This window comes from Lycorma delicatula, chromosome 5 (genome assembly GCF_047948215.1).
Source record: "Lycorma delicatula isolate Av1 chromosome 5, ASM4794821v1, whole genome shotgun sequence".
Taxonomy (NCBI): Eukaryota; Metazoa; Arthropoda; class Insecta; order Hemiptera; family Fulgoridae; genus Lycorma; species Lycorma delicatula.
This window is the reverse complement of record NC_134459.1, coordinates 82,185,022-82,208,397: the sequence shown is the minus strand read 5'-3', so window position 1 is coordinate 82,208,397 and position 23,376 is coordinate 82,185,022. Positions and strand designations below refer to the sequence as shown.

Genomic DNA, 23,376 nt, shown 5'->3' with positions numbered 1-23,376 from the left:
GAAATGAATTGGACAAATAACAAAAATAAAATCTTGGCCATGATGTTTAATTGTACCTGTTATCTCAAAAGTGTTAATGTCAGGTAAAAGGGAGGAAAAATTGTAGGTAAAAAAGAAAGCAGGGCGTCACATTTTTTATTTTTTGTAATTTAATGCTCATCCTTAGTTCTAATTTAGTTGAGTAACTGGTTTATCTCAAAGTGTTTATTAAAATGATGGTTTATTTGCCTTGGAATCTATGTTATAAAGAAATTTAATACATTTAAAAAAAAAATATTTTTTTGGACTTATTTATAGAGCAACATTCAGAGCTGCTGAGAGTTAAGATTAAACAAATGAGCGTTGAAGGGCTCAAGCTATATATCAAGCGTGTGAAGCACACTGATAGCTGCTAGTAAGTTATATTACATAAAAGGTAGCAGTATAATTTAATAATATAAATAACAAAAGACCCTTGAGATTAAGGATTAAAAGTAAAGGTTGGATAGTGAAAAAGGAATGATCTACTCACAGATATTCACTGGTTTGGTCTAATGGTGAAGTTGTCACAAATCAGCTGATTTAGAAGTTCAAATCCTAATAAAGGCAGTTTATATGGATTTGAATACTAGATCGTGGATACTGGTGTTCTTTGATGGTTGGGTTAACCACACATCTCAGGAACAGTTGATCTGAGACTGTACAAGACTACACTTCATTTACATTCATGCTCTGAAGTAATACCTTAAGGTGATAACAGAGGCTAAACAGAAAAAGAAAGATCTACTCACAGATAGATAAAAAATCCACTTACAGGCAAGGCCCCTCCTATTACCCATAATTCATTACTGTGCATTTCTAGTAGGACATTTATTGGCGATAATAAATAAATCTATTCTGTATGGTACATAAAAATACATAAAGTTAATGTAAAATAAAATTATAAATATTAGAAGATAAAAAATAGGTGTGTTAAAAGTCCATATAAATTATTTAAATACGAAGGCTAGAAATAATGTTAAAACATTAAATATAAAAGCTGTTATGGAAATTTGAGACCAATATGAGCATGTTGAATGGAATTTAGACAAAGTTAGTTTTTTTGTTTTGTCAGGCGTGTTACCAATTTCCACCAGGCTATTGACCCCCCCCCCCACTCTTTCTATAAATCATAATAAAGTATTATGTTGAGTTTAAAGAGTTCTGTTGTCAGATTTTTGACTATTTTTTTTTTTTTTAGCAAATATGAATGTTCATAAATATAAAAAATAATAAGTTAACATTGAATTTTATAAGTTTAGATCAAAATGATTCATGTATGGATATCAGATAATGATATGACAGCCCGGTTTTATATCTAGAAAACCTTTTAAGGGAGTCCCAGAGGTGACATTTTAAGTGTTTCATTAAGGTGCATCAGATCAGTAGGTCTATAAATTTATTACAGAATTTAATTGGTTAATGCATAAAAACTTGTTAACTGATAAAACACAGAGAAATTTCGCATTAACAGGCTACAAAATTCATTAATGGGAATTCTATACGTGTGATCAGCAATGTTAATACACCTGAAAAGTGCAATGCATTGATTTTGCCCATACTTTTAAGTAAGATGGTTGTAATACATCCTGTAAATATTTTTTTTTAGCTGCTATTGTACAATTTTACACTCCAAGAGAATATGGTTGCCCAACTCAATCAGTTACACTGAAATGAATTGCTTATTTATCAAAGCTGAGAGAAGTCTAAGATTTCTCAAGTTAATGTCTTGCTCATCTGTTTACACAGATTACGATTAAGTCATTTATTTACCGGCTTCCGTGGTGCGAGTGGTATAGTCTCGGCCTTGAACCGGAGGTCTCGGGTTCGAATACCGGTAAGGAATGCCATTTTCATACGGTACTTGTCATTCATCTGATCCTCTGAAGCAATTGCTAACGGTGGTTCCGGAGGTAAAATTAACTTTATTTTATTATCTGCGTTGCAATGGTTAAGTTGGTAAAAGTTTTTGTTTTAAATTGCTAACGGAACGGAACGCAAAAGTGGCGGGAGTTTCACAAATTTCTCTCTTTGAATCGCAGAGCCTGGACAGTGCCCCTTGCTGCTGTGTGATTCTGTTAATCCGCCGTGTTTCAGGTGTTTATTTTAATGTTGGGTCTAAGTTTAAAGTTTTGTTTTAATTTTATGGACGTATTTGTGAATAGCGTTCCATATCCATTCGGACCAGCGTTCTCAAACCCATTTCTGGGTCCGACCGCGGGAGACGGCTTTTAAAACCTGTGCTCCTGACGTAATTCCCCTTCAGACCGTCCACTGAAGTCCTTTCGGTGCTAACGCTTCATAGGCTAGCAGGAATACGCCACAACGGGGCACTAATTGTTTGGAGGGAGCAATGCGCCCCTTCTCCGGAGGGAGTCGCAATTGCTGATTTGATTTAATTAAATTGCTAAGAAAAGTTGACTAATATTTAAGAAACCATGTGCAACACGTTTAACAAGGCAGCAATCGATGGTAGGATAAATATATTTTCGTTTTAGACTAGTTATGAAAGACCTTTAAGATAAATGAAACGGGACTAAACATTTTTACTGGCGCCTAGTTTTACAGTACTGAACTTCCTAATCTTAAAACACATTAAACACCGAAATTCTTATTTGTGCATATACAGCTATAATCAAATACTAAATTGAACATTAATCTACAAAAATGTAAAAATTAAATTATTCCTAAAAATACAATTTTAAAACCTTATAGTTCAATTGTGTAATTTTTATGAAATTGTAGCCTAGAAAATGAAAAGTTTTATCAGTGTACTGAGGTGAGAAATGTAGGAGCTGATGATTTCAGATGTGTATGTGAAAAAGAATACAGTTTTTGTTGTCGATCTGTAGGCTGTACTCGGTCCACGTAACCTAAATAATTTCATCTTACCACTCTTAATAGCGCTACTGTGAGTATCCTCTTTTAATAGTGTTGTTGGGGCATGAACAATGACTATCATTATCGGAGAAATTCATTTTTCGTTGCGGACTTTAATGCTCATTAACCATGAATAGATTGTAACATTTTTTTTTTAATTGATGTATTTTATTGATTCAAGATATTTGGCAGCGTATATTATTAATTCTTATTTACAGTTTCTACGATATTTTACTTTGTAATGTTGGCTATCATTAATTTAACTGAGGAAGGTTGGCGACTGTCTGGTATTGATATGCGTGTTGTCAGAAGTTAATTCATGTTCCGTTATTTTTGACTTTTATTTTAATTTACTGCACAAACTTTTAGGCTGCATTCACATTTAATAATATTAATTTTTTTCTACGATAAAGGAATGTTAAGTTTTTCAATTATTAACTAATTAATTCATCGCAATGGAAAAGTATGATAACAGGTTAGGATGGCCTTTAGTTTATTTTTTGAAATAATTTAATGAATAGTTCTGTTTTTTTAAATTTAGTTTTTCATGTCTATACTAGTTATTATACTGGTTTAACTGTTCAACGTTAAAGATTTCAGGTGTACATTTGTTTAACTACAAAATTCTAAGTTTTGGATTGTGTTACAAAAGAATGTATGAAGTAGTTAAATCTTCGAGGTAGAAAAATATAGTTATATTAGGCTTGTGTAAAGTGGACCAGTTTTGCATTATTATTTACCTGAAGATTCTGGGTATTTTAAAACTTGAAATATCTTAAATTCAGTTTTGTAAATCCTATTTAGATGTAGAATGTATTTAATATATTTGTCATATAATTTTGGATTTTACTTTAAAGAATTATGAATAAGGTCTTCATTGTTTTATTGGGGAAGGTTTTTTAAAAATATATTTCTATATGCTCATTGAAGTATTCAATATTCTATCATTTAATGTTGCTAAAGCCTTTTTATTGTTTACCTGAAATAAAAAGATGGAAACATGTAATAAAGAAAGCCACATGAAGATAAAACTTAGTGCAAGGAGCTAGAGATTGTATGTGTATATCTTAAGCAACTAATCCTATCACAGTTTCCTGTCAATGATCTTTGTATTATATGAGTCATTTTATGTATACTTGTTTTTATTTTTCCAAAAATTATTTTAATTCTATGATATGGCATGTTAAAAATTTATTTAAACATTTAGAAATAAATTTGTTTTTTCTCTGATAAAATAATTTTTTTTAATCTGGGATAAAGTGAAAATAATATATATTGCTGTATATCTGTAATAGTTAGTTAATCTGCAAATGTTAGTACGTGAACTCATTACCACGTAATTAGTACTCATTAGTACGTTATTCATTAACCACTGCTATGTTATTGTGTGTGCCTATGTACTGAATTGAATGTTTGATAAAAATAGACATTCATTGTGTTAAAATGATATTTTCATGAATTTTGTGTAATTGAATTAGAATAATGATTAAATATATTACAAGGTGTAACAGACATTTTTTTTTAAGCTATATTTTTTTTTTGTTATGATAAATATTTTTTACTTATCAAAATTTTTATTTAGCAAGATTTCTGTAACAATTTCTCTTTGATGGAAAATAACTAATACAAACATAACATTTTTACAAAAAAAAAGTAGTTTTGTAGTGAAATTAATTGATTATAAATTGACAGTAGACAGCAGCAGTGTATTTATTTTCATGAAAAAATAAAAGAGCAAATACTACTTGTTTATATTACATTATTTAAAATAAAGTTATTCAAATACTTAAAAATGTATTTGGATAACATAATAATAATTAAAAATTAAAATTATCTCATGAACCTAAATAAAATGTTTTATATTGGCCATACTGAACAGTTGAGTTATTGTACTCAACTGTTTTAGCACATATCCTTACAGTTTAACTGATTGCCTGATATGACAATGTTGTTTAACTGCACCTTTTCATTAATCTCTGATTTCAAACTTTAGTACAAAAAAGTGCTGGAAGGAGTTTGGTTGTTGTTTGACTATGTAAGTTCGACTTAATTAATTTCTTCTGTTTTAATTTTTTGTTTGAATTAGAGTTTTGTTAAAAAACAAAGTACAAATTGGATTGAAAATGTGTCATTTTGAAATGGAGGGAAGTTTTTTTACTGAGTGAGTTTTTTCTTTTTTAGGCAGAGATTGACGGTTCGTGGAACTTCACCAGCTAAAACATACCGTGAGTTGAATGGAGGTGGACAAGAAGTAGGGGGAAAATCTCGGACAAAGAAAAAAATTAAGAAACATTCATTACAGTCATCTCATAAAGACTGGCTTAATGATCCACTTACAGAATTTCAAGCAGGAAGTTGTTGGGTGCCTCAGGGTCAACAAAGGTTATTTACTGCTATATCAGATCCTGCCGTTTGTGGATACCCTATGTCATTAAGTTATTCTATTGATCAGTTTTCTCTTCCGATGTTTCCTGTGTATCATGCTTCACCATTGCCTCATAAAACCCCATACAAACCATCATTACCTACAGTTCACAAACAGAGAAGATCTAGAAATCATGAAAAAGTGCCTCAGGGTGTAGATGAATTTACTAGCCTACCACCAGTTAATATCACAGATTTTGAATCAGATCATCAGAGAAGGTTTAGTGATCCTGGATTGGCAAATGGCCCCTTATCTGATGAAGAATCTGGTTCTGGTGATGAATTTGATGATATATCAAGCAATGAATCTCAACTTGCTGACAGATTATCACAAGTTATAAAAGACAACAAGAGATTAGAGACTGAACTTCAAGAAACAAAACTACAGTTACAAGAACTTAAAATGGAAATGACAGAATTAAAACAGATTCGATCAGATTGTGAACCCGGAGTAGTTTCTGGTAAGTGAAAATTGTATACTTATGAGCTGGTTTATTTTGTTTTAAAAAAATTTCAATTATGGTTTTTACAGAGTTTGTATTTTGTTTTAATTTGTTTGCAGCATTTATTTATGTAATGCTGCTGTTCCCATGCCATGCATAAAAGTAATCTTGTTTATGTATGTTGTCAAAATTACTGGTAAATGTGATGTATTTGGCCTCTTATACATATTTATACTACATTCTTTTAGATACTTTTTAAAATAATTTGTGAATTAATAAAGCCTCAGTAAACATAATTTTCTGTAGTAATGTGTTCAAGTGTTTTGGTTAGTTACATTTTTCATCTTCCTTATTAAAATATGTGCTAAAAGCATGAACTAATTTGTAATAATAGAACAAATTTTACTTAAAACTTATCTTATTGTAATTTATACTTTTACACTTGTTTTTCTTATCTGACATGATATTAGTGAAATTTAAATGTGTTTTTTGGTTTAGTTATTAAATTCTGAAATCGGTTACATATGTTTTGTGTTTAAAGGCCTACTGTTGTTCTTTATCTGCTACTAAGGAAAGGAGCAGGTATGAAATTTATATCAAGGTGTGTAAATTACACATTACTGGAATTTTAGGTATTATTGTGAGGGAGGTAACAAACATGAGAATATCAACTTACTTTATACATCCTTTTATTTAAAATCTCAAAATCTTATTTTAGAAAAATATTTGGATGTTTCTATTTTATTTCATCACTTGAATAACAATGTTTGCAAACATTGCTATTCAAACAATGGTTTGAATAACAATGTTAAGCATGTAATTTTCCAGGTTTATTACTTTAATGATAATGGGAAAGAAACTAAAATAATTTGCTGACTTAATTGATTTTACAAATAAATTCGTGTAACTGAGTTTTAAGAGATTCTTAAAGAATGGCTTAATATAAATTATACCAAACTAACGTTGTTTTAATGCTTTAAACTCAGGGGCCTTAATAGTACTCATTGTAGATATACAAGTAGGATAGTTTCTAATTTCCACATCACTTCATGCCCTCTAGCCAAGTTCAGTTGTTGACTATCAGAAATTTAAAAAAAATTAATCAAAATCAATTGATTAGATTTAAAAAAAAATTAAATATTTTTGAAAAGTGTTTAAATTTAAACATAAAAAAACACTATCATTTTTATATTGTAAAAAGGTTTGCAGTTACTTTTATACTATTTCAAACTAAAAAACTATATAACAATAACTTATTTTTTAACTTGAGCAACTTAAAACGAGATTTTTATTTTCTCATCATACAGTTTTAAGAAGAACGTAATTTACAGACATTGAAATGTTACTGTAGGACAAAAACTTATATATCTGTTTGGACCAGTTGCACAAAAGAAATTAGTTTATTTGTGTGATCATGTTTTCATCACAGTATCTAGTTAAAATTTAATATTTCATTTATTCACCTTTCATATTTGAAAAATTTGTTCTATTTAGATGTGAAAATGTATTATTTGTAATTTTTAGGACCAAAAATTAGGTAGCAATGTGATAACACGATACAGTATATATGCAGTTGGGTGTGTGCATGTGCGTGTGCGCGCGAATATATAGATAGAATACATAGATGGTTAATCTGTGTTGAATAGAAAAAAATCAGTTTTTAAGATACATGTTAATGTATTTTCAAGGTTAGAATAAAAGTGTATTTTTCTAACATAATTTTAATTGGACTCAAAAAATGCATTTATATAAGTTCTAAAAATCATAAAAGATTATGTGACATAGAATTTTAGAAAAATATTGTTGAAACATTTCTAAATGCTCATAAAAGTTTCCAAATTACAACTTTTTTTATTTTAATTTAGATATTGTTAACTTTCTAAAGCAATTTCAAAATTAAAATTCGTATATCATTTTTTCCCTATTTGGCAACATTATTCATTTAATCAAGGCTATATTTAGCGAGAGAGAGCGTGAGCGAGGGAGAAGAATTTATTTATCTGATCAAATTATGATTTATTCTTGAAATATAATTAGAATAAATATTAATATAAAATTCAAAATAAAATTTAGAGTTAAAACATATTTGGAGTGGCTTAATAATGCAGAGAAAATTTATATATGAAAAATAAGCTAATTTAAAAATAAAAGATGCAAACTTATATAAACAAACTTAATGAACAATTAAAATTGCTTGACTGCTCTATTTTCTGTCAAAAATTTATTTAAATCAGACATTCCATTTTGACTTTTGATTCTAAATTTAGACATCAGCACATTTGACTTGAATTTTGGGCACTTTTAATTCGTACCCTAGAAATATACATTTGTAAGTTTTCTAAAAGATGGATTTAATTGCTGTTCGATCCAAATAAAAAAAAATTGATCTTCTTATAAAATATGAATACATTAATGTCAAAAGGTCAGATCTTACTTATAAGATTGGTTTAGTCTGCTATAAATTTTTATGACCTTTCAGGTTCTTTATGAATGTTATCTAGTTATTAAGTGAATAATTAAATATATTTTCTATATTTTCATTTTACAGGAATTTTGTTTAAACTTAATATATTTATATTTATAGCTTCATTTTTATTGTTTTGCACCAATATTTATTTAATTATTTGATTATTGTTTCTGATTTTTTCAGAATAGGTTTTTGAGCAATTTCCATTTTTGGTTTTATTTCAGTAACCTTTTAGCACAGCTATTTCTTTGCTTTCAAATAATTTAATACCTGTTAAATATTATTCTCAAAAAGTATTAGAATAGCACCAAACAATTTGTATTCGTGTAATAGTTAGATTTCCAAACAAAAGATTAATTACTGTTAATAATTACTAAGTTACCTACCAAGTTATGAAAAGGATAATTACCAGCTATTAACACCATTAGTATTTTTGTGTTATTTTCAGAGCAATCATTACGATAATTCTATATTGTTACAGACAACATCAAACAGTATGTCAGTGTTAGTGCCACATTTTCTGTGCCTCAGTTGATGGCTGCTTTGTAGTATCATATATCTTAATCAAATTTATTTTATGTTTTACATCGAATAAGGGGAAATCTCTCTTTTTTCTGTTTAGCCTTTGGAACCACCATAAGATTTTACCTCAAGAGTATGAATGAGGATGATATGTATGAATATAAATGAATTGTAGTCTTGTACAGTCTCAGGTCAACCATTCCTGAGATGTATGGTTAATTGAAACCCAAACACCAAAGAACACTGGTATCCACAGTCTAGTATTCAAATCCGTATAAAAGTAACTGGCTTAACTAGGATTTGAACCTTAGAACTCTTGACTTTGGGAAATCAGCTGATGTGCGATGATGAGTTAAATCACTATACCAGCTCAGTGGGCTGAGGAGAAATCTCTACGAGGCACCATTTGTCCGCTCAAATGATAGGGTCAAGCTCTCGCCAACTAAAACCTCTCTTTTTCTGTGACACATGAAGACCAGACCAGCTATAAGCGTAACACAGTCTCTGGTGGGATTACCTGTCAGAAAGGGGAACAAGAACTCAGCATCAATACCCATGGGTATTGACTGAACACATACATCTGCATCTGAGCCTGACCTGGCCTTATTTTTCTCTGTAGCCTCCAGAACCACCATCAGGATTACTTTAGGGGATGAATAAGGATGATATGTATGAGTGAAAATGAAATGTAGTCTTGTACAGTCTCAGTTTGACCATTTCTGAGATGTGTGGTTAATTGAAAACCCAACCACCAACGAACACTGGTATCCATGATCTAGTATTCAAATCTGTATAAAAATAACTGCCTTTACTAGGATTTGAACGTTGGAATTCTCGACTTCGAAATCAGCTGATTTGTGAAGGCGCATTCATCAACTAGACCAACTCGGTGGGTTAACCTATCTGGCCTAATTTAACCTAATTAACACCGAAAAACTCCCCCCACTCTTGCAGCCTGACCCCATCTCAGAGACCACATTCCATCTCAGTGCTAGTGAGAATAACACCAATTATTTTGTCTGTGTATGGCAGGTCAGTTACCACCCTACACCGCACCCTTGGATTCATACACCTGTTGCACAAGAAAATTACATGCTTGACAACATCAAGGGCGCGACAAGTCATCCTTGCTGCCCCCTCTAGTGTACAGATATGACCTCAAGCAGCCATGACTCTACAGAGACTGAGTAAGAAAATATGTCCGTCTCTGGACTCATTCAAGGGTCAATCTGTTACACTGTGTGTTCAGGGCTTGTACAGGCAGGTGCCCATACAGCAGGATTAAGTTCACAACACTGGAGTACACATTTCATTTCTGGGAACTTGTCCCATACATGTTTCTGAAAAGCCTGCTCAGCATGACCAGTTTCTTATCTACTTTAACCTTTGATCTTATGTCTCCTAAAAAAAACATCCCCGTCTAGCCATACCCCAAGGTACTTAACCAAAGTAGCGGAAAGTACAGAGACATTTTATACTTAGAAGGCGATGCCCCAGTATCTGTTTCCAGCCATGACCAACACCTTAGTCTTCTCTGGGGCCAGCTCCAGTCCTTTATAGAGTAAGCAGCCTCTCACAAACTCGGCTTCATTATCCCTGGCTATCACATTCTGCTCAGTCCTACCCACCATGATCAGAGCAAAGTCATTGGTGAAGGCGACTGGGGCAGCACCCTCAAGGAACTTTAACCTCAGGACCGTATTATTGACAATATTCCACTGTAGGGGTGACAGCACGGATCCCTGCAGGACACCCCAATCAATCATAAACTTGGCCTTGCCATTAATGCTAGATGCGATGATAGCAGTGATAGGATTGAAACACCCTCCTCACAGAGGTGTCAGAGGTGATTCGAAGATTGACAGCCATAACAGACCGTTGAAGGCATTCCTGATATCGAAGAAGATGAGCACCAGCATTTTCCTTTCATGTCGCGATCCAGCAACCGCACTGTCAATCATATTCATTAGGCTTTTGACAGTACCAGTTATTGAGATGCCTGTCTGAAAAACATATACGTATATTATTAAATTTTGCACTGTTTATGTATATAAGTTATAGAACATACATCTACATTAGAAATATCAACTCGTCATTAAAAACAGGTGAAAAAAGTAATAAAAGTAGTAAGATGAGTAATATCACAACTTTCACAAATAAAATTTGTTCTTGAGAGTTTATAGCACAGATAATTTTTGGCTTATTCTTATGTTCTTAAATATTTTAGTTAAATCCAAATATGACCTCAAAATTTACCCCAAGGGCTTCTTTTTTCTTATAATTATCACATATAAAATGAAAATCGTTAAAATGATGTATTTTCTTTGTTAAAACTAAACACTTGTAAAGGTTTGTTGTTAGCTAATGTTTGTATTGCATTAATAATGAAATATGAAAGTCTGAAAATATTTATAAAAGAACCATTTTTAAAAGTGGCTCACAGTGGAATAATTTGAAGGAGTGCCCAATGTGACTGATAAGCTACTACATCATAGAATGACATTGATACTGTCGTGTGTTTCGCGGCTCGATCAGGATATTGAGAAGTTGAGAGTTTTGAATGTTTATATAATTACAGTTTATTGGTTTGAAATGTTCATAATTACACCCAGAAAAATTAATAATAATAACAGTAATGGTAATAATAAGTGACAATTAATAAACACAAATATTAATATAGTAATTACAACCACAATAATAATCAGGATGATAGTAGTAATCGATAATGATATTACATGTCAATAATAACAAATGAAAAAATCAAATAATTATTAATACATAATATGGTGTATGACATAATATTTAATATAATCAAACCAGTAAATATGGCATAAAAACAGAGTGTAATCAACAAAGAATAAAAATCAAGCTATTGCATATCAAATAGTGATGAATGCCATTAGTAAATAATAAATAATAATTACACACAAGACAGAGTTCAAAATAAATAATTGTTCAGAATTTGTTCCAGGTAGATAAATGGAAAACTAGACCCATTAACAAAAGAAATTGCTAGTCTTAATCTTGACCACTAGCCTTATATTAACAATCCTATAGTGTTCACTTGTAAATACCTTTGCTATCTACCCTAACAGTTTATGAATGAAGTTTATTGCATTAATTTCTTTCACTTATACACTTATAGTTTTACTGTAACTCACCGATAGTATTTCTTATTTACTGGAATTACTTGTGGTGTCATCTTGCTTGTACTGAACTGGATTCAAGACCCTCCTCGCTGGACTGATGTCTCACAGACTCACACCTATACTCTCCCCATTGGACCGTTGTTGTAATGTCTTGCTGGACTGATGTGCAGATCTCTGCTGAATCCACACAACTTGCAGCCTCTCCTTACTGAACTGCCTTTGTGGGACTGATGCCGTAATGTCTCGCGGACTGATTCTAATAGAACTCTTTTTTAGCTGGTCTTAATGGGCTATTTATACTTCTAGCCTCTTTACCTGCTGGTCTAAACCCATCTACTAGCATGAGAACAGTCAACCAAGTCTTTTGTTCCCATGAATTCCAAACCTGGTCTCTTCTGTCCGTACAATAGGTGTTAATTATGTGACAGCGGGCATTGTAACAAGAGAGTTGTAAAACAGACCTAATCTTTATAAAAATGGTTCTCCTTTATGTCCCTTTCTGAATTCCTCCAATTATTATATTTTCTACTACTATCATAAAAATTGGTAGGAATCTGTTACTCAGGTCTGTTATATCGGTCTTGTTACAATACTAAATGTTTACTGTGACTCATTCCTTTTAAGAAAATTAATTTATCACAGTAATATGATTTAATTAATAACTTTTATTAATGATTTAATTAATATTGTAATTTCAGTCACTATTTTTACTTTGGAATAACCCAGATCAGAGAAATCAGTTTCGTTCTGGCTTGTTAATACCATTGCGATATGATCTGTTGTATTCCTAAATTTTCTGATACAGACATGTACTGTTTATTGTGCTTCATATTTATTGTTTTTTTTGTCTGTTAGTAATTTATATAAAAATGACCTGTGGTTTTGTAAATTATCCAAAAATGTTTGTTAGGGGCATGGTGAATTAATTTCTAAATCTCAAAAAAGAAATATTAATTGTTTAAAAAATTTCATTATCTCTTATTTTGGGTCAAAATAGGAGATCATGGGCCTCTCATATCAGTTATAGTTCTTATGTAACTTTTTAAGCAGCTGGCTAAGTAGGAAGCTGAACAAAAAACAATATGCCTTTTGCTGTTCCTATGGTCAGGAGAGATCCTGAGGACCACTCAGCAGACTTAACATTTTTTAACAAAAATTTCACACAGTTACATGTTCCAGTTCATGATGTTGAACAATGAATGATTGAAAAATCATCTCTCATTACAAATTAGTATTCTAGACTCATTATTTCAGAGTCAATAATATTTTTAAAATAATTATTAAAAGTGGCCTCATTTCATAAATCATTGTAAAGTCTAACTAAATAATTTTTATGAGTAAAAAAATAATGCCTAAAAAGATGTTGCAGCTAATTGTTTTAGTTAAAAATTAATACTATTTAAATTTTAATTAAACTGCTTCTGTTAGCTATGTTTACAATATATGGTTTTAAAGTATAGCATGATGCTTGATGCAAATTTAGACTGTATTGTGTGGAAGTATAATATATTGTATTTATAGAATATGAAATAGAATTTATTCTTGAAGCACCCATGTATTGTGTAAAATTAAATCTGTGATCGGTAAAACTGAACAGCAAATATGACAAAAGAATTATTTTTTTTTGGGAAGCTCAAATATGTATTGGGTATATTTGATTGAAGCTTATTATGTGCAATCTTTGGGAGGAACTGAGAGTGCCTGGACAGTTCACAGGCTGTAGAAAAAAGTGTCAGTTTCTTTTTACCAAAAGATACCAGTGGAGGGTCCTGATGGAGCCTGGGGAATGCTATCATATGGAACTTGTCCAAGAATAAATGAGTGGAGTATAGAGAAACCAGTGACATTAATTATATTTGATTTTGCCATGTGGAAAATTTGAATTAATTGATATTTTATTGTAATTAAATATTTTTCAGACCTTGTCCGTGATGTTCGAGAAGCAATGAAAATTCACCAAGAAGCATTTCTATCAAGATTGCATATGTCATATTTATCTAATGTAAGTACACTAACTAACCTTACAGGTTTATAAATTTTAGGTTAATGAGAAAATTTAAAGAATTTTTTAGAATATAAAATGAAAGTACAGTGTACATATAAGTAACTAGTTTTGAAAAAAGGGACTTTAGGATTAAATTTCTGAAAATAAGCATTCTACAGAATCTTAGAGGATAGAATGGTAAATGGTAAAATTTTACTATTTCTATTGCCAAAAAAAATTAATGAAAATGTTGTTATTAACATAGGTATCCAAACAATTTATTTCTGAATTACAGCTAGTGAAAGGTTTTGGCTCAATTTCTGCTGTAAAGGTCAAATGCTGTGCTTAAAGTCTACAAAGACAATTTATTGAGTAAAATTAGGATTTTATTCGCAATCTTATATGAAAAATTGAAAAAAAAAATGAGTTTCAGAATTATCTTTCTGTAGTTTCTGAAGAAATTGTTATGAAACTTCCAAAAATTGTTTGAAAAGCATGCATTTTTACAAACTTAACAGTGAATGTTTGTAGTTTTTTTTTTGTAGCGGGTTTCCACCAACTCCAAAAATATTTTATGTTAACTTAGTTATGCAGTAATGTGTTTATGGCAACCCAGTTGTGCAGTAATGAGTCCATGTTCTTTCAGTATGCTTGTCTGGGAGGGTCTAGTTAGTGGTGTGTTTGTGATGGGATGTTCATTTTGAATCAAATCAATCACCTCCGTTTGGATATTTCTCATCAGTCAAAGAAACTGGTTGACCACTGAGAAATTACCCGCAATATTTGCTCTACCACCTTCTGAAGCACAAAATGTTATTGCCTATCTACAGATTTTACTTCAGTCAATAGTTTCTTCATGACTGTGTATGTCGTTAGTGTTTGTTTTTTATCTATTAAAAATTAAATCACTGCATATTGTTTTAGACGCATTGACATAGAAGGTGGACTCGACCCCATAACAATGACGATTGAGACAGAGAGAGTGTAGATCAATGTATTTTGAAATGTTAGTGTAAGATGGAATGAAACTGTAAGATGGCAGCACCTTGTTTTGTGTGATATTTTAATCTCTTATTACATTCCAGTGTTCATTACATTTCACCTGCTCCTTATAGATGTAAAGTGGCAATCAAGTGTATTCAGCATCACAACCAGCAATGTCAACAAAAAGAAACTTAACGCAGTTGTTTCTGCATAATCTGGGACTTTGGTTAAACAACATTAAAATATATGATTGGATTTCAAAAACCAATTACACTGATAGACAAAAAAACGTTTTTAATGTTTCTCTAAGTGTGATACCATTTCTTGAATTACTTTTTTGCATACATTACAGATCTGTAAATACAATTTTTCTATCACTCTTAGTTTTAAATAAATTACACTTCAAAAAAAATTATGGGAAAATGTAGTTAAAATCTGTCAAATTTATAATTTTGCCTGGCCATACCTGTGTTAGAATGATTTTGCTGATGCTTTTCTTTTATAAATAGTCTCAGGCACGTCCCGAATTAATGTCCAGCAGTAATTGGCTAGCATGTTAGTATTTAATTTCTTTTTATAGTGGCTTTCCATCGCCGAAATGTCTTGGTGGAAATGTTCACTGTGTTTGTCACTTACGTCTCTGAGGTTGTCCGGGAAATAATCCAGATGTGAGTGGAGGAAATGTATTTTCAAACACATATTACATCCCATAGCTCTGTATGAAGTAAGAAGTTGATAGACAATAATCGTGGTAATTATCAGATTTTTGTTTGCCGAGAAAAGTTTTGCAAACGTCTTTAAATGAAGCCCAAGCTGCACTTTCTACATTATTTAACATTGAGTTAAGTACATCATCTTTGACCAACTCTTTTATTTGAGGACCATCAAATATTCCTTTAATTTTCCCATCAATTACATTTGGAAATTTCTGCCTGATGTATAAAAATCCTGGACTATCCTTATTCATTGTTTTTACAGAATTTTTCGTTAGTCCTAGCTTGATATTGAGAGGGGGTAAAAATATTTTTTTGGGTTCAACTAAGGGCTCATGAATAATATTTTTCCCATTTGGAGTTAAGTTGTCTTGTTTCTTACACTCTTTGGCAACGTTTATCTCTAGTTCAGCTGTCCCATTCGCAAAGAAAACACATGTACTTAGTATAGCCTAACTGCAAGCCAAACAAAATAACTATAACTTTCAAATACCACATATGTTCCAGCTATATTTTTTATAATTTATTTTTTCAAAATGTCTTTCATCACATTGTATATCTCTATCAAATTAATACCATAAGCGATTGGTATTGAATGATATTTGTTACCATTGTGTAGTAGAACCACTTTTAAACAATACTTGGACAAATCTATGAAAAGGCGCCAGTCTTCAGGTTTATGAACTTGTCTTAAGTGCATCATAAGCTCATCAATATTTGTGCAATAAATCAAATTATTTTCATCAAGAAAATACTGAGAAAGTTCTTTTTGTCGGCTTCGAAAGCCCAACATTTTTGTATTTTTTTGAAGTAACTTCCAATCTTGCAGTCTCAATCCTAATATTTCAGCTTGATTTTTTGATAAATCTAAATCTCTAACCAAGTCGTTTAATTCACCTTGTGATATAAGATGTGGCTTATTGGAAGATAATTAAAAATCAAAATAATTATTGTCTTCTTCAGTACTACCTCACCCTTCATCACTGCTTTCAAAACACATTCACAGGTGGCTCAGGAACTGGAATAATTTCACTGTGAGGTACAGGTCTGATTGCAGGTTGCAATGAAGGATATTTTACAGTATGATATGAGATTTTTTAGAAATTCCAGACACACTAGTTAAACAAAAGTAACAATCCTTTGTTATCCTTTTTTAACATGATCCTTTGGTTCATGCCATACCATAGGTACACCAAATGGCAAAGCCTTCCATGTACCTTTCAGCCATCCTCTTAATATACAGAACAATTAGTGCATACTATATGAGGAACTCACGTCTTATCCAGATCACCAATTTCACACTGAAAGTACAAATGACATGCTTTTTTAATTAAAGGTGTCATGTTTTTCCTATTTGATTTTACGGTAAATTCACCACATACATAACAAAAGGCATCCACATCATTTACAAAATTTTGAGGCATTATGATACTGCACTGTTAACAAACTTGACAGCAATAAGACTGAACAAAATTAATTCATTTCTAAATCCTGTGCGTAATTCAAACAACACAGCTTTGTTTGCAGCTACATGTTTTGACCTGCACAGACATGAACTTGTTAATTTTGTCCATGAACGCTAACTTCTCAGTATTAGATATGATGTAATATGTGACTATGATATGAATTAATTCTTTGTCTAGTATTGTTTATTTATAGTTTACAAATTATGTTAAAAAAGTTAAACAATAAAAAATGAACCAAAAAATACAGTATAGGAGCTTAAAATGCTAATTATACATTGAAAAATGAAAAAAAATCCTTTAATTAAAATTTAAAAATTTTTCAAAAATGATGGGTGAAAGAAAAATTCTGAGTTCATATTCATTTTCAGCATCGAAAAACAGATTAAAATCTTGTATTGCATGTTAGGAAACAAAAATTATGTTTATCAGTGTTATTAATTGTTTGTAAATAGAAAGTTTGAAAATAATTTGCCCAGATCATGCCACTGAAGCAGGCGGGAAAAGATATCATTACTACAATAAAAGTAGTCATAAAAAACAGATGCTATTGAATTTTGCTAAAACAAAAATTATAGTTTAAATTCTAAGTACGTTTGTGGCTAGCACAGTGTTAAGATGAATTTTTTGTTTGGTTTGTAATGAAAAATAGTCATGAATTTTTGGTTTTAGTGAGTACATTTGTTTTTATAGCAAGTGATTCAGATGCAGCACAGTATGGTTTAGAATTTGTAGTAAAATAATTTATGTTATTAATATGTATTTTGGTTATTTTTTTAAAGAGATTTTTATTTAATAGGTTTAAAAAAACTTATTCTATAACAATTTTCAAGAATGAAAACTATTTTATTATACATAGATAGTAAATAAATAAGTATTTTCTTTCATTCATGTTTTAGTTGTTTAAGGTTGTAATATCGTGTTTGTGTATTTATTTTATGATAGTTGTGATATCTGTGATATTTGTTTAATAACTGTATTTATTAGTAATAAAACTTAATTCAGTTTTTTTTGTTATTACATAAAAACTATAAAATTACATTAGTTTGTGACAGCTGCCTTGTTGAATGCTCAGTGTTTGAAAATAATGGATGATTTTGTACACAGTAGGCTTTTGATTCCTGGTGTAGCCTAGTCATTTTTTACCATTTATTTTTTAAATGTTCTAAATGCAGAAAAATTTGAATTTGAATAGAAAATTATTTGAAAAATTAGAGTGAAACTTGTGTATAATAATTTTTTATTATGAATTCTTTACTAAAGTTAACAAATTTGAATAAAATAATTGATTTGTATCGGTTTACATGAATCTGCATTACAGATAAAATGGATTTGTTTCTCTGGTATAATAAAGACTGGCTTGCTAATGAAGTAGTGGAAATAAAATGTAGGAATGTGGTTTGGCATTTAATGGATATATAGTGATACTGAATTTTTATAAATACTATGTCACTGAAGGGTTTAGTTTCATTATAGCAGAGTTGCCCTATTAATGCAAGCTTTACATTATATATTTTTTTAATACTTTTGTTGTCTTAATTTTTTTCTCTTTTTTACTTCCTTGTACAGGAACTATTGTAATCGCGAAAAATTTCGGTTTTCAATTTAAATGGAAATATCCATTTTGACCATCCCTGAACCCATTTTGGCTAGTTTTGGCATGACATTTGTATGTACGTAGAAACATCATACTGAGATACATACGTATTTATGCGAGATATGTATATATATATATGTATGTATCTCACGTAACTCAAAAACGATTAGCCGTAGAATGTTTAAATTCTGTATTTAGGACTATTGTAACATCTATTTGTGCACCTTCCTTTTTGATTGCAATCGACTGGGCCAAAAAAGCCCAAAATCCAAAACATTAGGATTTTGGACTTTTTCTTAACTGCAGAATAAGCCCTCTTTGAAAGCTTTTCAATGATATATCTCTTATTTTCATTGGTTCCAGAGTTATAGCCAAATAAAAGTTTAGTTAATGAAATATTTGGATCTTAAAAGGGGAAGGCACATCGGCTTGAATCAGACTTCATATACATGTATTTTTTTAACTTTTTTTTTTAATTTGAAAGTAAAGTATTTATTCATAATTATTAACCTCTGATTTATAAAAAAAAATAAACAATAAATAATAATAAAAGTTATTAGTGAAATGGAATTTTATGTACTTTTCATTTTAATTCAAAAGGTTTTTACAATCAGAGGTTGATAATTATGAACAAATCAATATATTTAAAATTAAAAAAGAAGTTAAAAAAATATGTATATGAAGTTGGATTTGAACCAGTGTGTGCATGGTTACAGATGTGACACTCACACCACATATCTAATTGAGCGACATGAAACAAAATTAATATATAAAGTAATATAAAATGCTGATATGGACTCCACAGAAAAATGTGATACAATGTGGTGTTCTTCACAATGTAATTGTGTAACTGTCCACTTTATTAAAGAATTGGAGTTTTGTATCTCACTTTCAAATGAAATAAATTTAAATGAAGTACAGCAAAAAATATCTATATGTAATTTAATTGGTGTACAAGGAAGTTATTGATGTGGACACCACATCAATTTTTTTATCTTGTATGGTGTTTATTATCTGTGAATCTTTTTGTATTACTATTTATAATTTTGTGTATTATTAGTTCATTCATTTATAATTTGGTCTATTAGAAGTCTTTGTTACATGTTTACAATATCAGGTAGTTATTGTACTAACAGTCTTACAGTTTGGTCAGTGATCATTTCTTAACCTTCATTAAGTGCTTATAAAAGAAAAGTCCTCAGTTTTTGAAAAAGTTTGTTAATTACTGAATTAAGTGAATCTTGGTTTTTCATTTGGAAGCCCCAGGTTCAATCTTGATAAAGCATGAATTTTTTTAAAATTATTAACTTCTGTTACATTCCTACACAAAAGCTTTTAAACTTTTGCATTGTACCATAGTGCAAGATCAAAGACTGAAGAGAGGAAACAAATGTGATGAGACAAAAATTAAACAAAAGAAATCAGTACTAGTATTTACTGTAAATTTGTATTTTATTTTAAATAGTATCCTTAAATATTAAATGTTTTAAATTCATAAATTATTTGTATAATTTATTATACCAATAATTTATGGGGGAAGTTCCATCAGACTTCAAAAAGAGTGTTGTTGTCATGATACCAAAGAAAGGAGGAGCAGATAAATGTGAAGAATACAGAACAATTAGTCTAACTACTCATGTATAAAAAAAAATTAACTAGAATTCTGTACAGAAGAATCGAGGGGAGGGAGTGAAAGAAGTGTTAAGAGAAGACCAGTTTGGTTTCAGGAAAAGTATAGGGATAAGGGAAGCAATTTTAGTGCTCAGATTAATAGTAGAAGTAAGATTAAAGAAAAACAGATCAACATACATGGCAAATATAGATTTAGAAAAGGAATTTGATAATGTAGACTGGAATAAAATGTTCAGCATTTAAACAAATTTAGGGTTCAAGTATAGAGATAGAAGAACAATTGCTGACATTTATAGAAATCAAACTGCCACTGTAATAATTGTTACTGTTACTGTTAAGAGCATAAAAAGAACAAGCACTAATAAAAAAGGGAGTCAGATAAGGATGTTCCCTATTCCCATTACTTTTTAATCTTTACATAAAACTAGCAGTTAATGATCTAAAGAACAGTTTAGATCCAGAGCTAACTGTGCAAAGTGAAGATAAAGATGCTATGATTTGCTGATGATATAGTAATTCTAGCTAGAGCAAAAGAGATTTAGAAGAAACAATGAATAGCATGGATGAAGTCCTATGTAAGAACAACCACATTAAAATAAGCAAGACCAAAATGAAAGTATTGAAATGTAGTAGAAATAAAGTAGATAACCACTGAATATAAAAATACCATGAGAAAAGGCTGGAGGCAGAAGAATTTTGTTACTTGGGAAGTAGAATTACCAAAGATGGACAAAGCAGAAGCAATATAAAATGCCGAATAGTACAGGTGAAATGAGCTTTCAGTCAGAAATATTATTTGCATACATCAAAAATAAATTTTAACATCAGGAAAACATTTTTGAAGTGTATGTTTAGAGTGTAGTTTTATATAGAAGTGAAACTTGGACGATCGGAGTACCTGAGTAGAAAAGATTAGAAACTTTTGAAATGTGGTGCTATAGGAGAATGTTGAAAAGCAGATGGGTGATAAAGTGACAAATGAAGAGGTGTTGTGGCAAATTGATAAAGAAAGTAGCATCAGAAAAATATACCTAAAAGAAGAGACAGACTTGTAGGCTATATCCTAAGGTTTCCTGGAATAGTCACTTTGACGTTGGAGGGACAGGTAGATGGGAAAAGTTGTGCCGACAAGGCAACATTTGGAATATGTTAAACAAATTGTTAGGGTTGTAGGATATAGGGGGTATACCAAAATGAAATTACTGGCAGTCTAGTTAGGGAATCTTGGAGAGTTGCATTAAATCAGTCACATGACTAAAGAAAAAAAATTCTTTTTTTAATAAATTACTTTTTTAAATTTTGAAAATACTTTAATAAACAATTTAAAGAAAGATGATAACTAATTTTGCTGTCATTAAATTTTAGATTAATTAAAGCATCTCAATAACTTATTCATTGTTTAACACAATTAAATTATACTATTAAATACAACAAAGATTAAATTCTGATATTTAATACAATAAAAATGAAATTGTAAATTCAAATTTTTTTTAGAAAATAGTTTTGGTAATGGAAATTTATTTGTTAACAATAAATTTGATAAAAACAACACATTTGATGGACAAACATACATAAATTTTTTTTTTTTTTGATTAGGTATTTAAAGGTTTTTTAAATCTTTTTAAGGTGTGGATGCCATTAAAAATGGTATTGTTAGAAGTAACTTTACTGAAAAAGATGCTGATGATTAGCTCTGAAAAGTCTTTGAAAAAGTATTTTCCAAATAATTTAAAAGCAAGAGGTTAAAATTCTTAGTTATTGCTTAAAACTTAGTTCTTCTAACACAAATACAAATCTATATAGACTTATGTAGTTCATTACTTCCACTGTGTTTTGATTGTAAGCTGCATTTTTATAATTAATGACACAGATTTGTATGTGCAATACTGTGTGCATATAATCATGTAGCATATACATGATTTTAATAATTAAACCAAATCTGCTAATAATTTTGGTGGAAATATAAGGTGAATGAAGTTATCAATATGGTATTGTTTATTAACTATATTTAAAAGAGAGCACTGAATGCGCAACTTGATGCTTTATGAAATTTTATTTTTGAAAAGATTTCTAGAAAAATTTATAAAACAAAAATTATAGTTAGTATAATTTTTTATTAATCTTTTTGTCAATATATAATTTTTTATTAATCTTTTTGTCAATATTTGAGTGAGAGTTCCTGAATTGCCATGCACTGAAATGTTCTAGAAGCTACTAAAAATAATATTTTGAATTTTTTTAGTATTAAACAAATTTGCTGTAGAATAACATTTAACAAAAAATAGCCTGGAATTAATAATTTTTATAATATTTAATAATTTTACATAACAAAAATGAATATTATTGTTAATATTAATAATTTTTTCTTTTTTACAACTAGTTAAAAAGTTTCTGTAAAAGTAATCTGGTAGGTTTTGGTTTCAAGTGTCTTTTTTTAATTTTAAAACTCTAGTTCGTGAAATAGAAAGCCACAGAAACTTGATTCACAGAGCAAGGTTAAATCTAAAATTAAAATTGCTCATTACTGAAAAATACTTAATAAATTTGCAATTATACTGTATACTGTTATGGCAGATGTATTTAAGGTAAAAAAACAAACCGTGAATTGCAAAACTTTCCTGCTTATGCTGGTTAAGTTATGCAATTCATTTTTTCAATTCAATCATTTTAAACTCTATTTGTATTTTTATGATAAAATAATTATTTTTTATTGAAAAAAGTAATCAAAATTATTAATTTTTTTTTAGATTTTTATGTAAAAATGTTTATTTATTTAATTTAAAATATATATTTATTTTTTGTGAAAATATGTACTTTTTAAAAAATAAAAAATAAAAATTGTTACCATAGATCATTGGAGTTGAATGAGCAAAGCATTTATATACTGGTTTGAAGGCCTACTCATGTAGAAAATATGGATACAAAAAAACTTCACCCATTAACTCCTTTTCTGAAGCAAGATAATAGTTAAAAAAAGAAAAAGATTTATAATCATTTGTTATTAAATAAATTTTTCTGTAATTTGTGATCTTGACAAAAAAAGCTTCCTTTTGTAAGAAAAATTGTTTGCTTAAATGCCCCATTAAAGATTTGGAATTTT

General features: G+C 29.9%; 1 protein-coding gene across 4 annotated transcripts in view; it reads left to right on the top strand.

Annotated features, from left to right (window-relative positions):
- The first annotated feature begins 3,179 nt into the window (after positions 1–3,179).
- LOC142325131 (uncharacterized) overlaps positions 3,180–23,376 on the top strand; it is a 73,957-nt gene continuing 53,760 nt past the window's right edge. For all 4 annotated transcript variants that reach the window (XM_075366497.1, XM_075366495.1, XM_075366499.1 and 1 more), the window contains exons 1-3: positions 3,180–3,373; positions 5,080–5,783; positions 13,823–13,905. In XM_075366497.1, the coding sequence (XP_075222612.1) occupies positions 3,354–3,373; positions 5,080–5,783; positions 13,823–13,905 (807 nt within the window). In that variant the 5' untranslated portion in view covers positions 3,180–3,353. The remainder of the gene's footprint in view (positions 3,374–5,079; positions 5,784–13,822; positions 13,906–23,376) is intronic.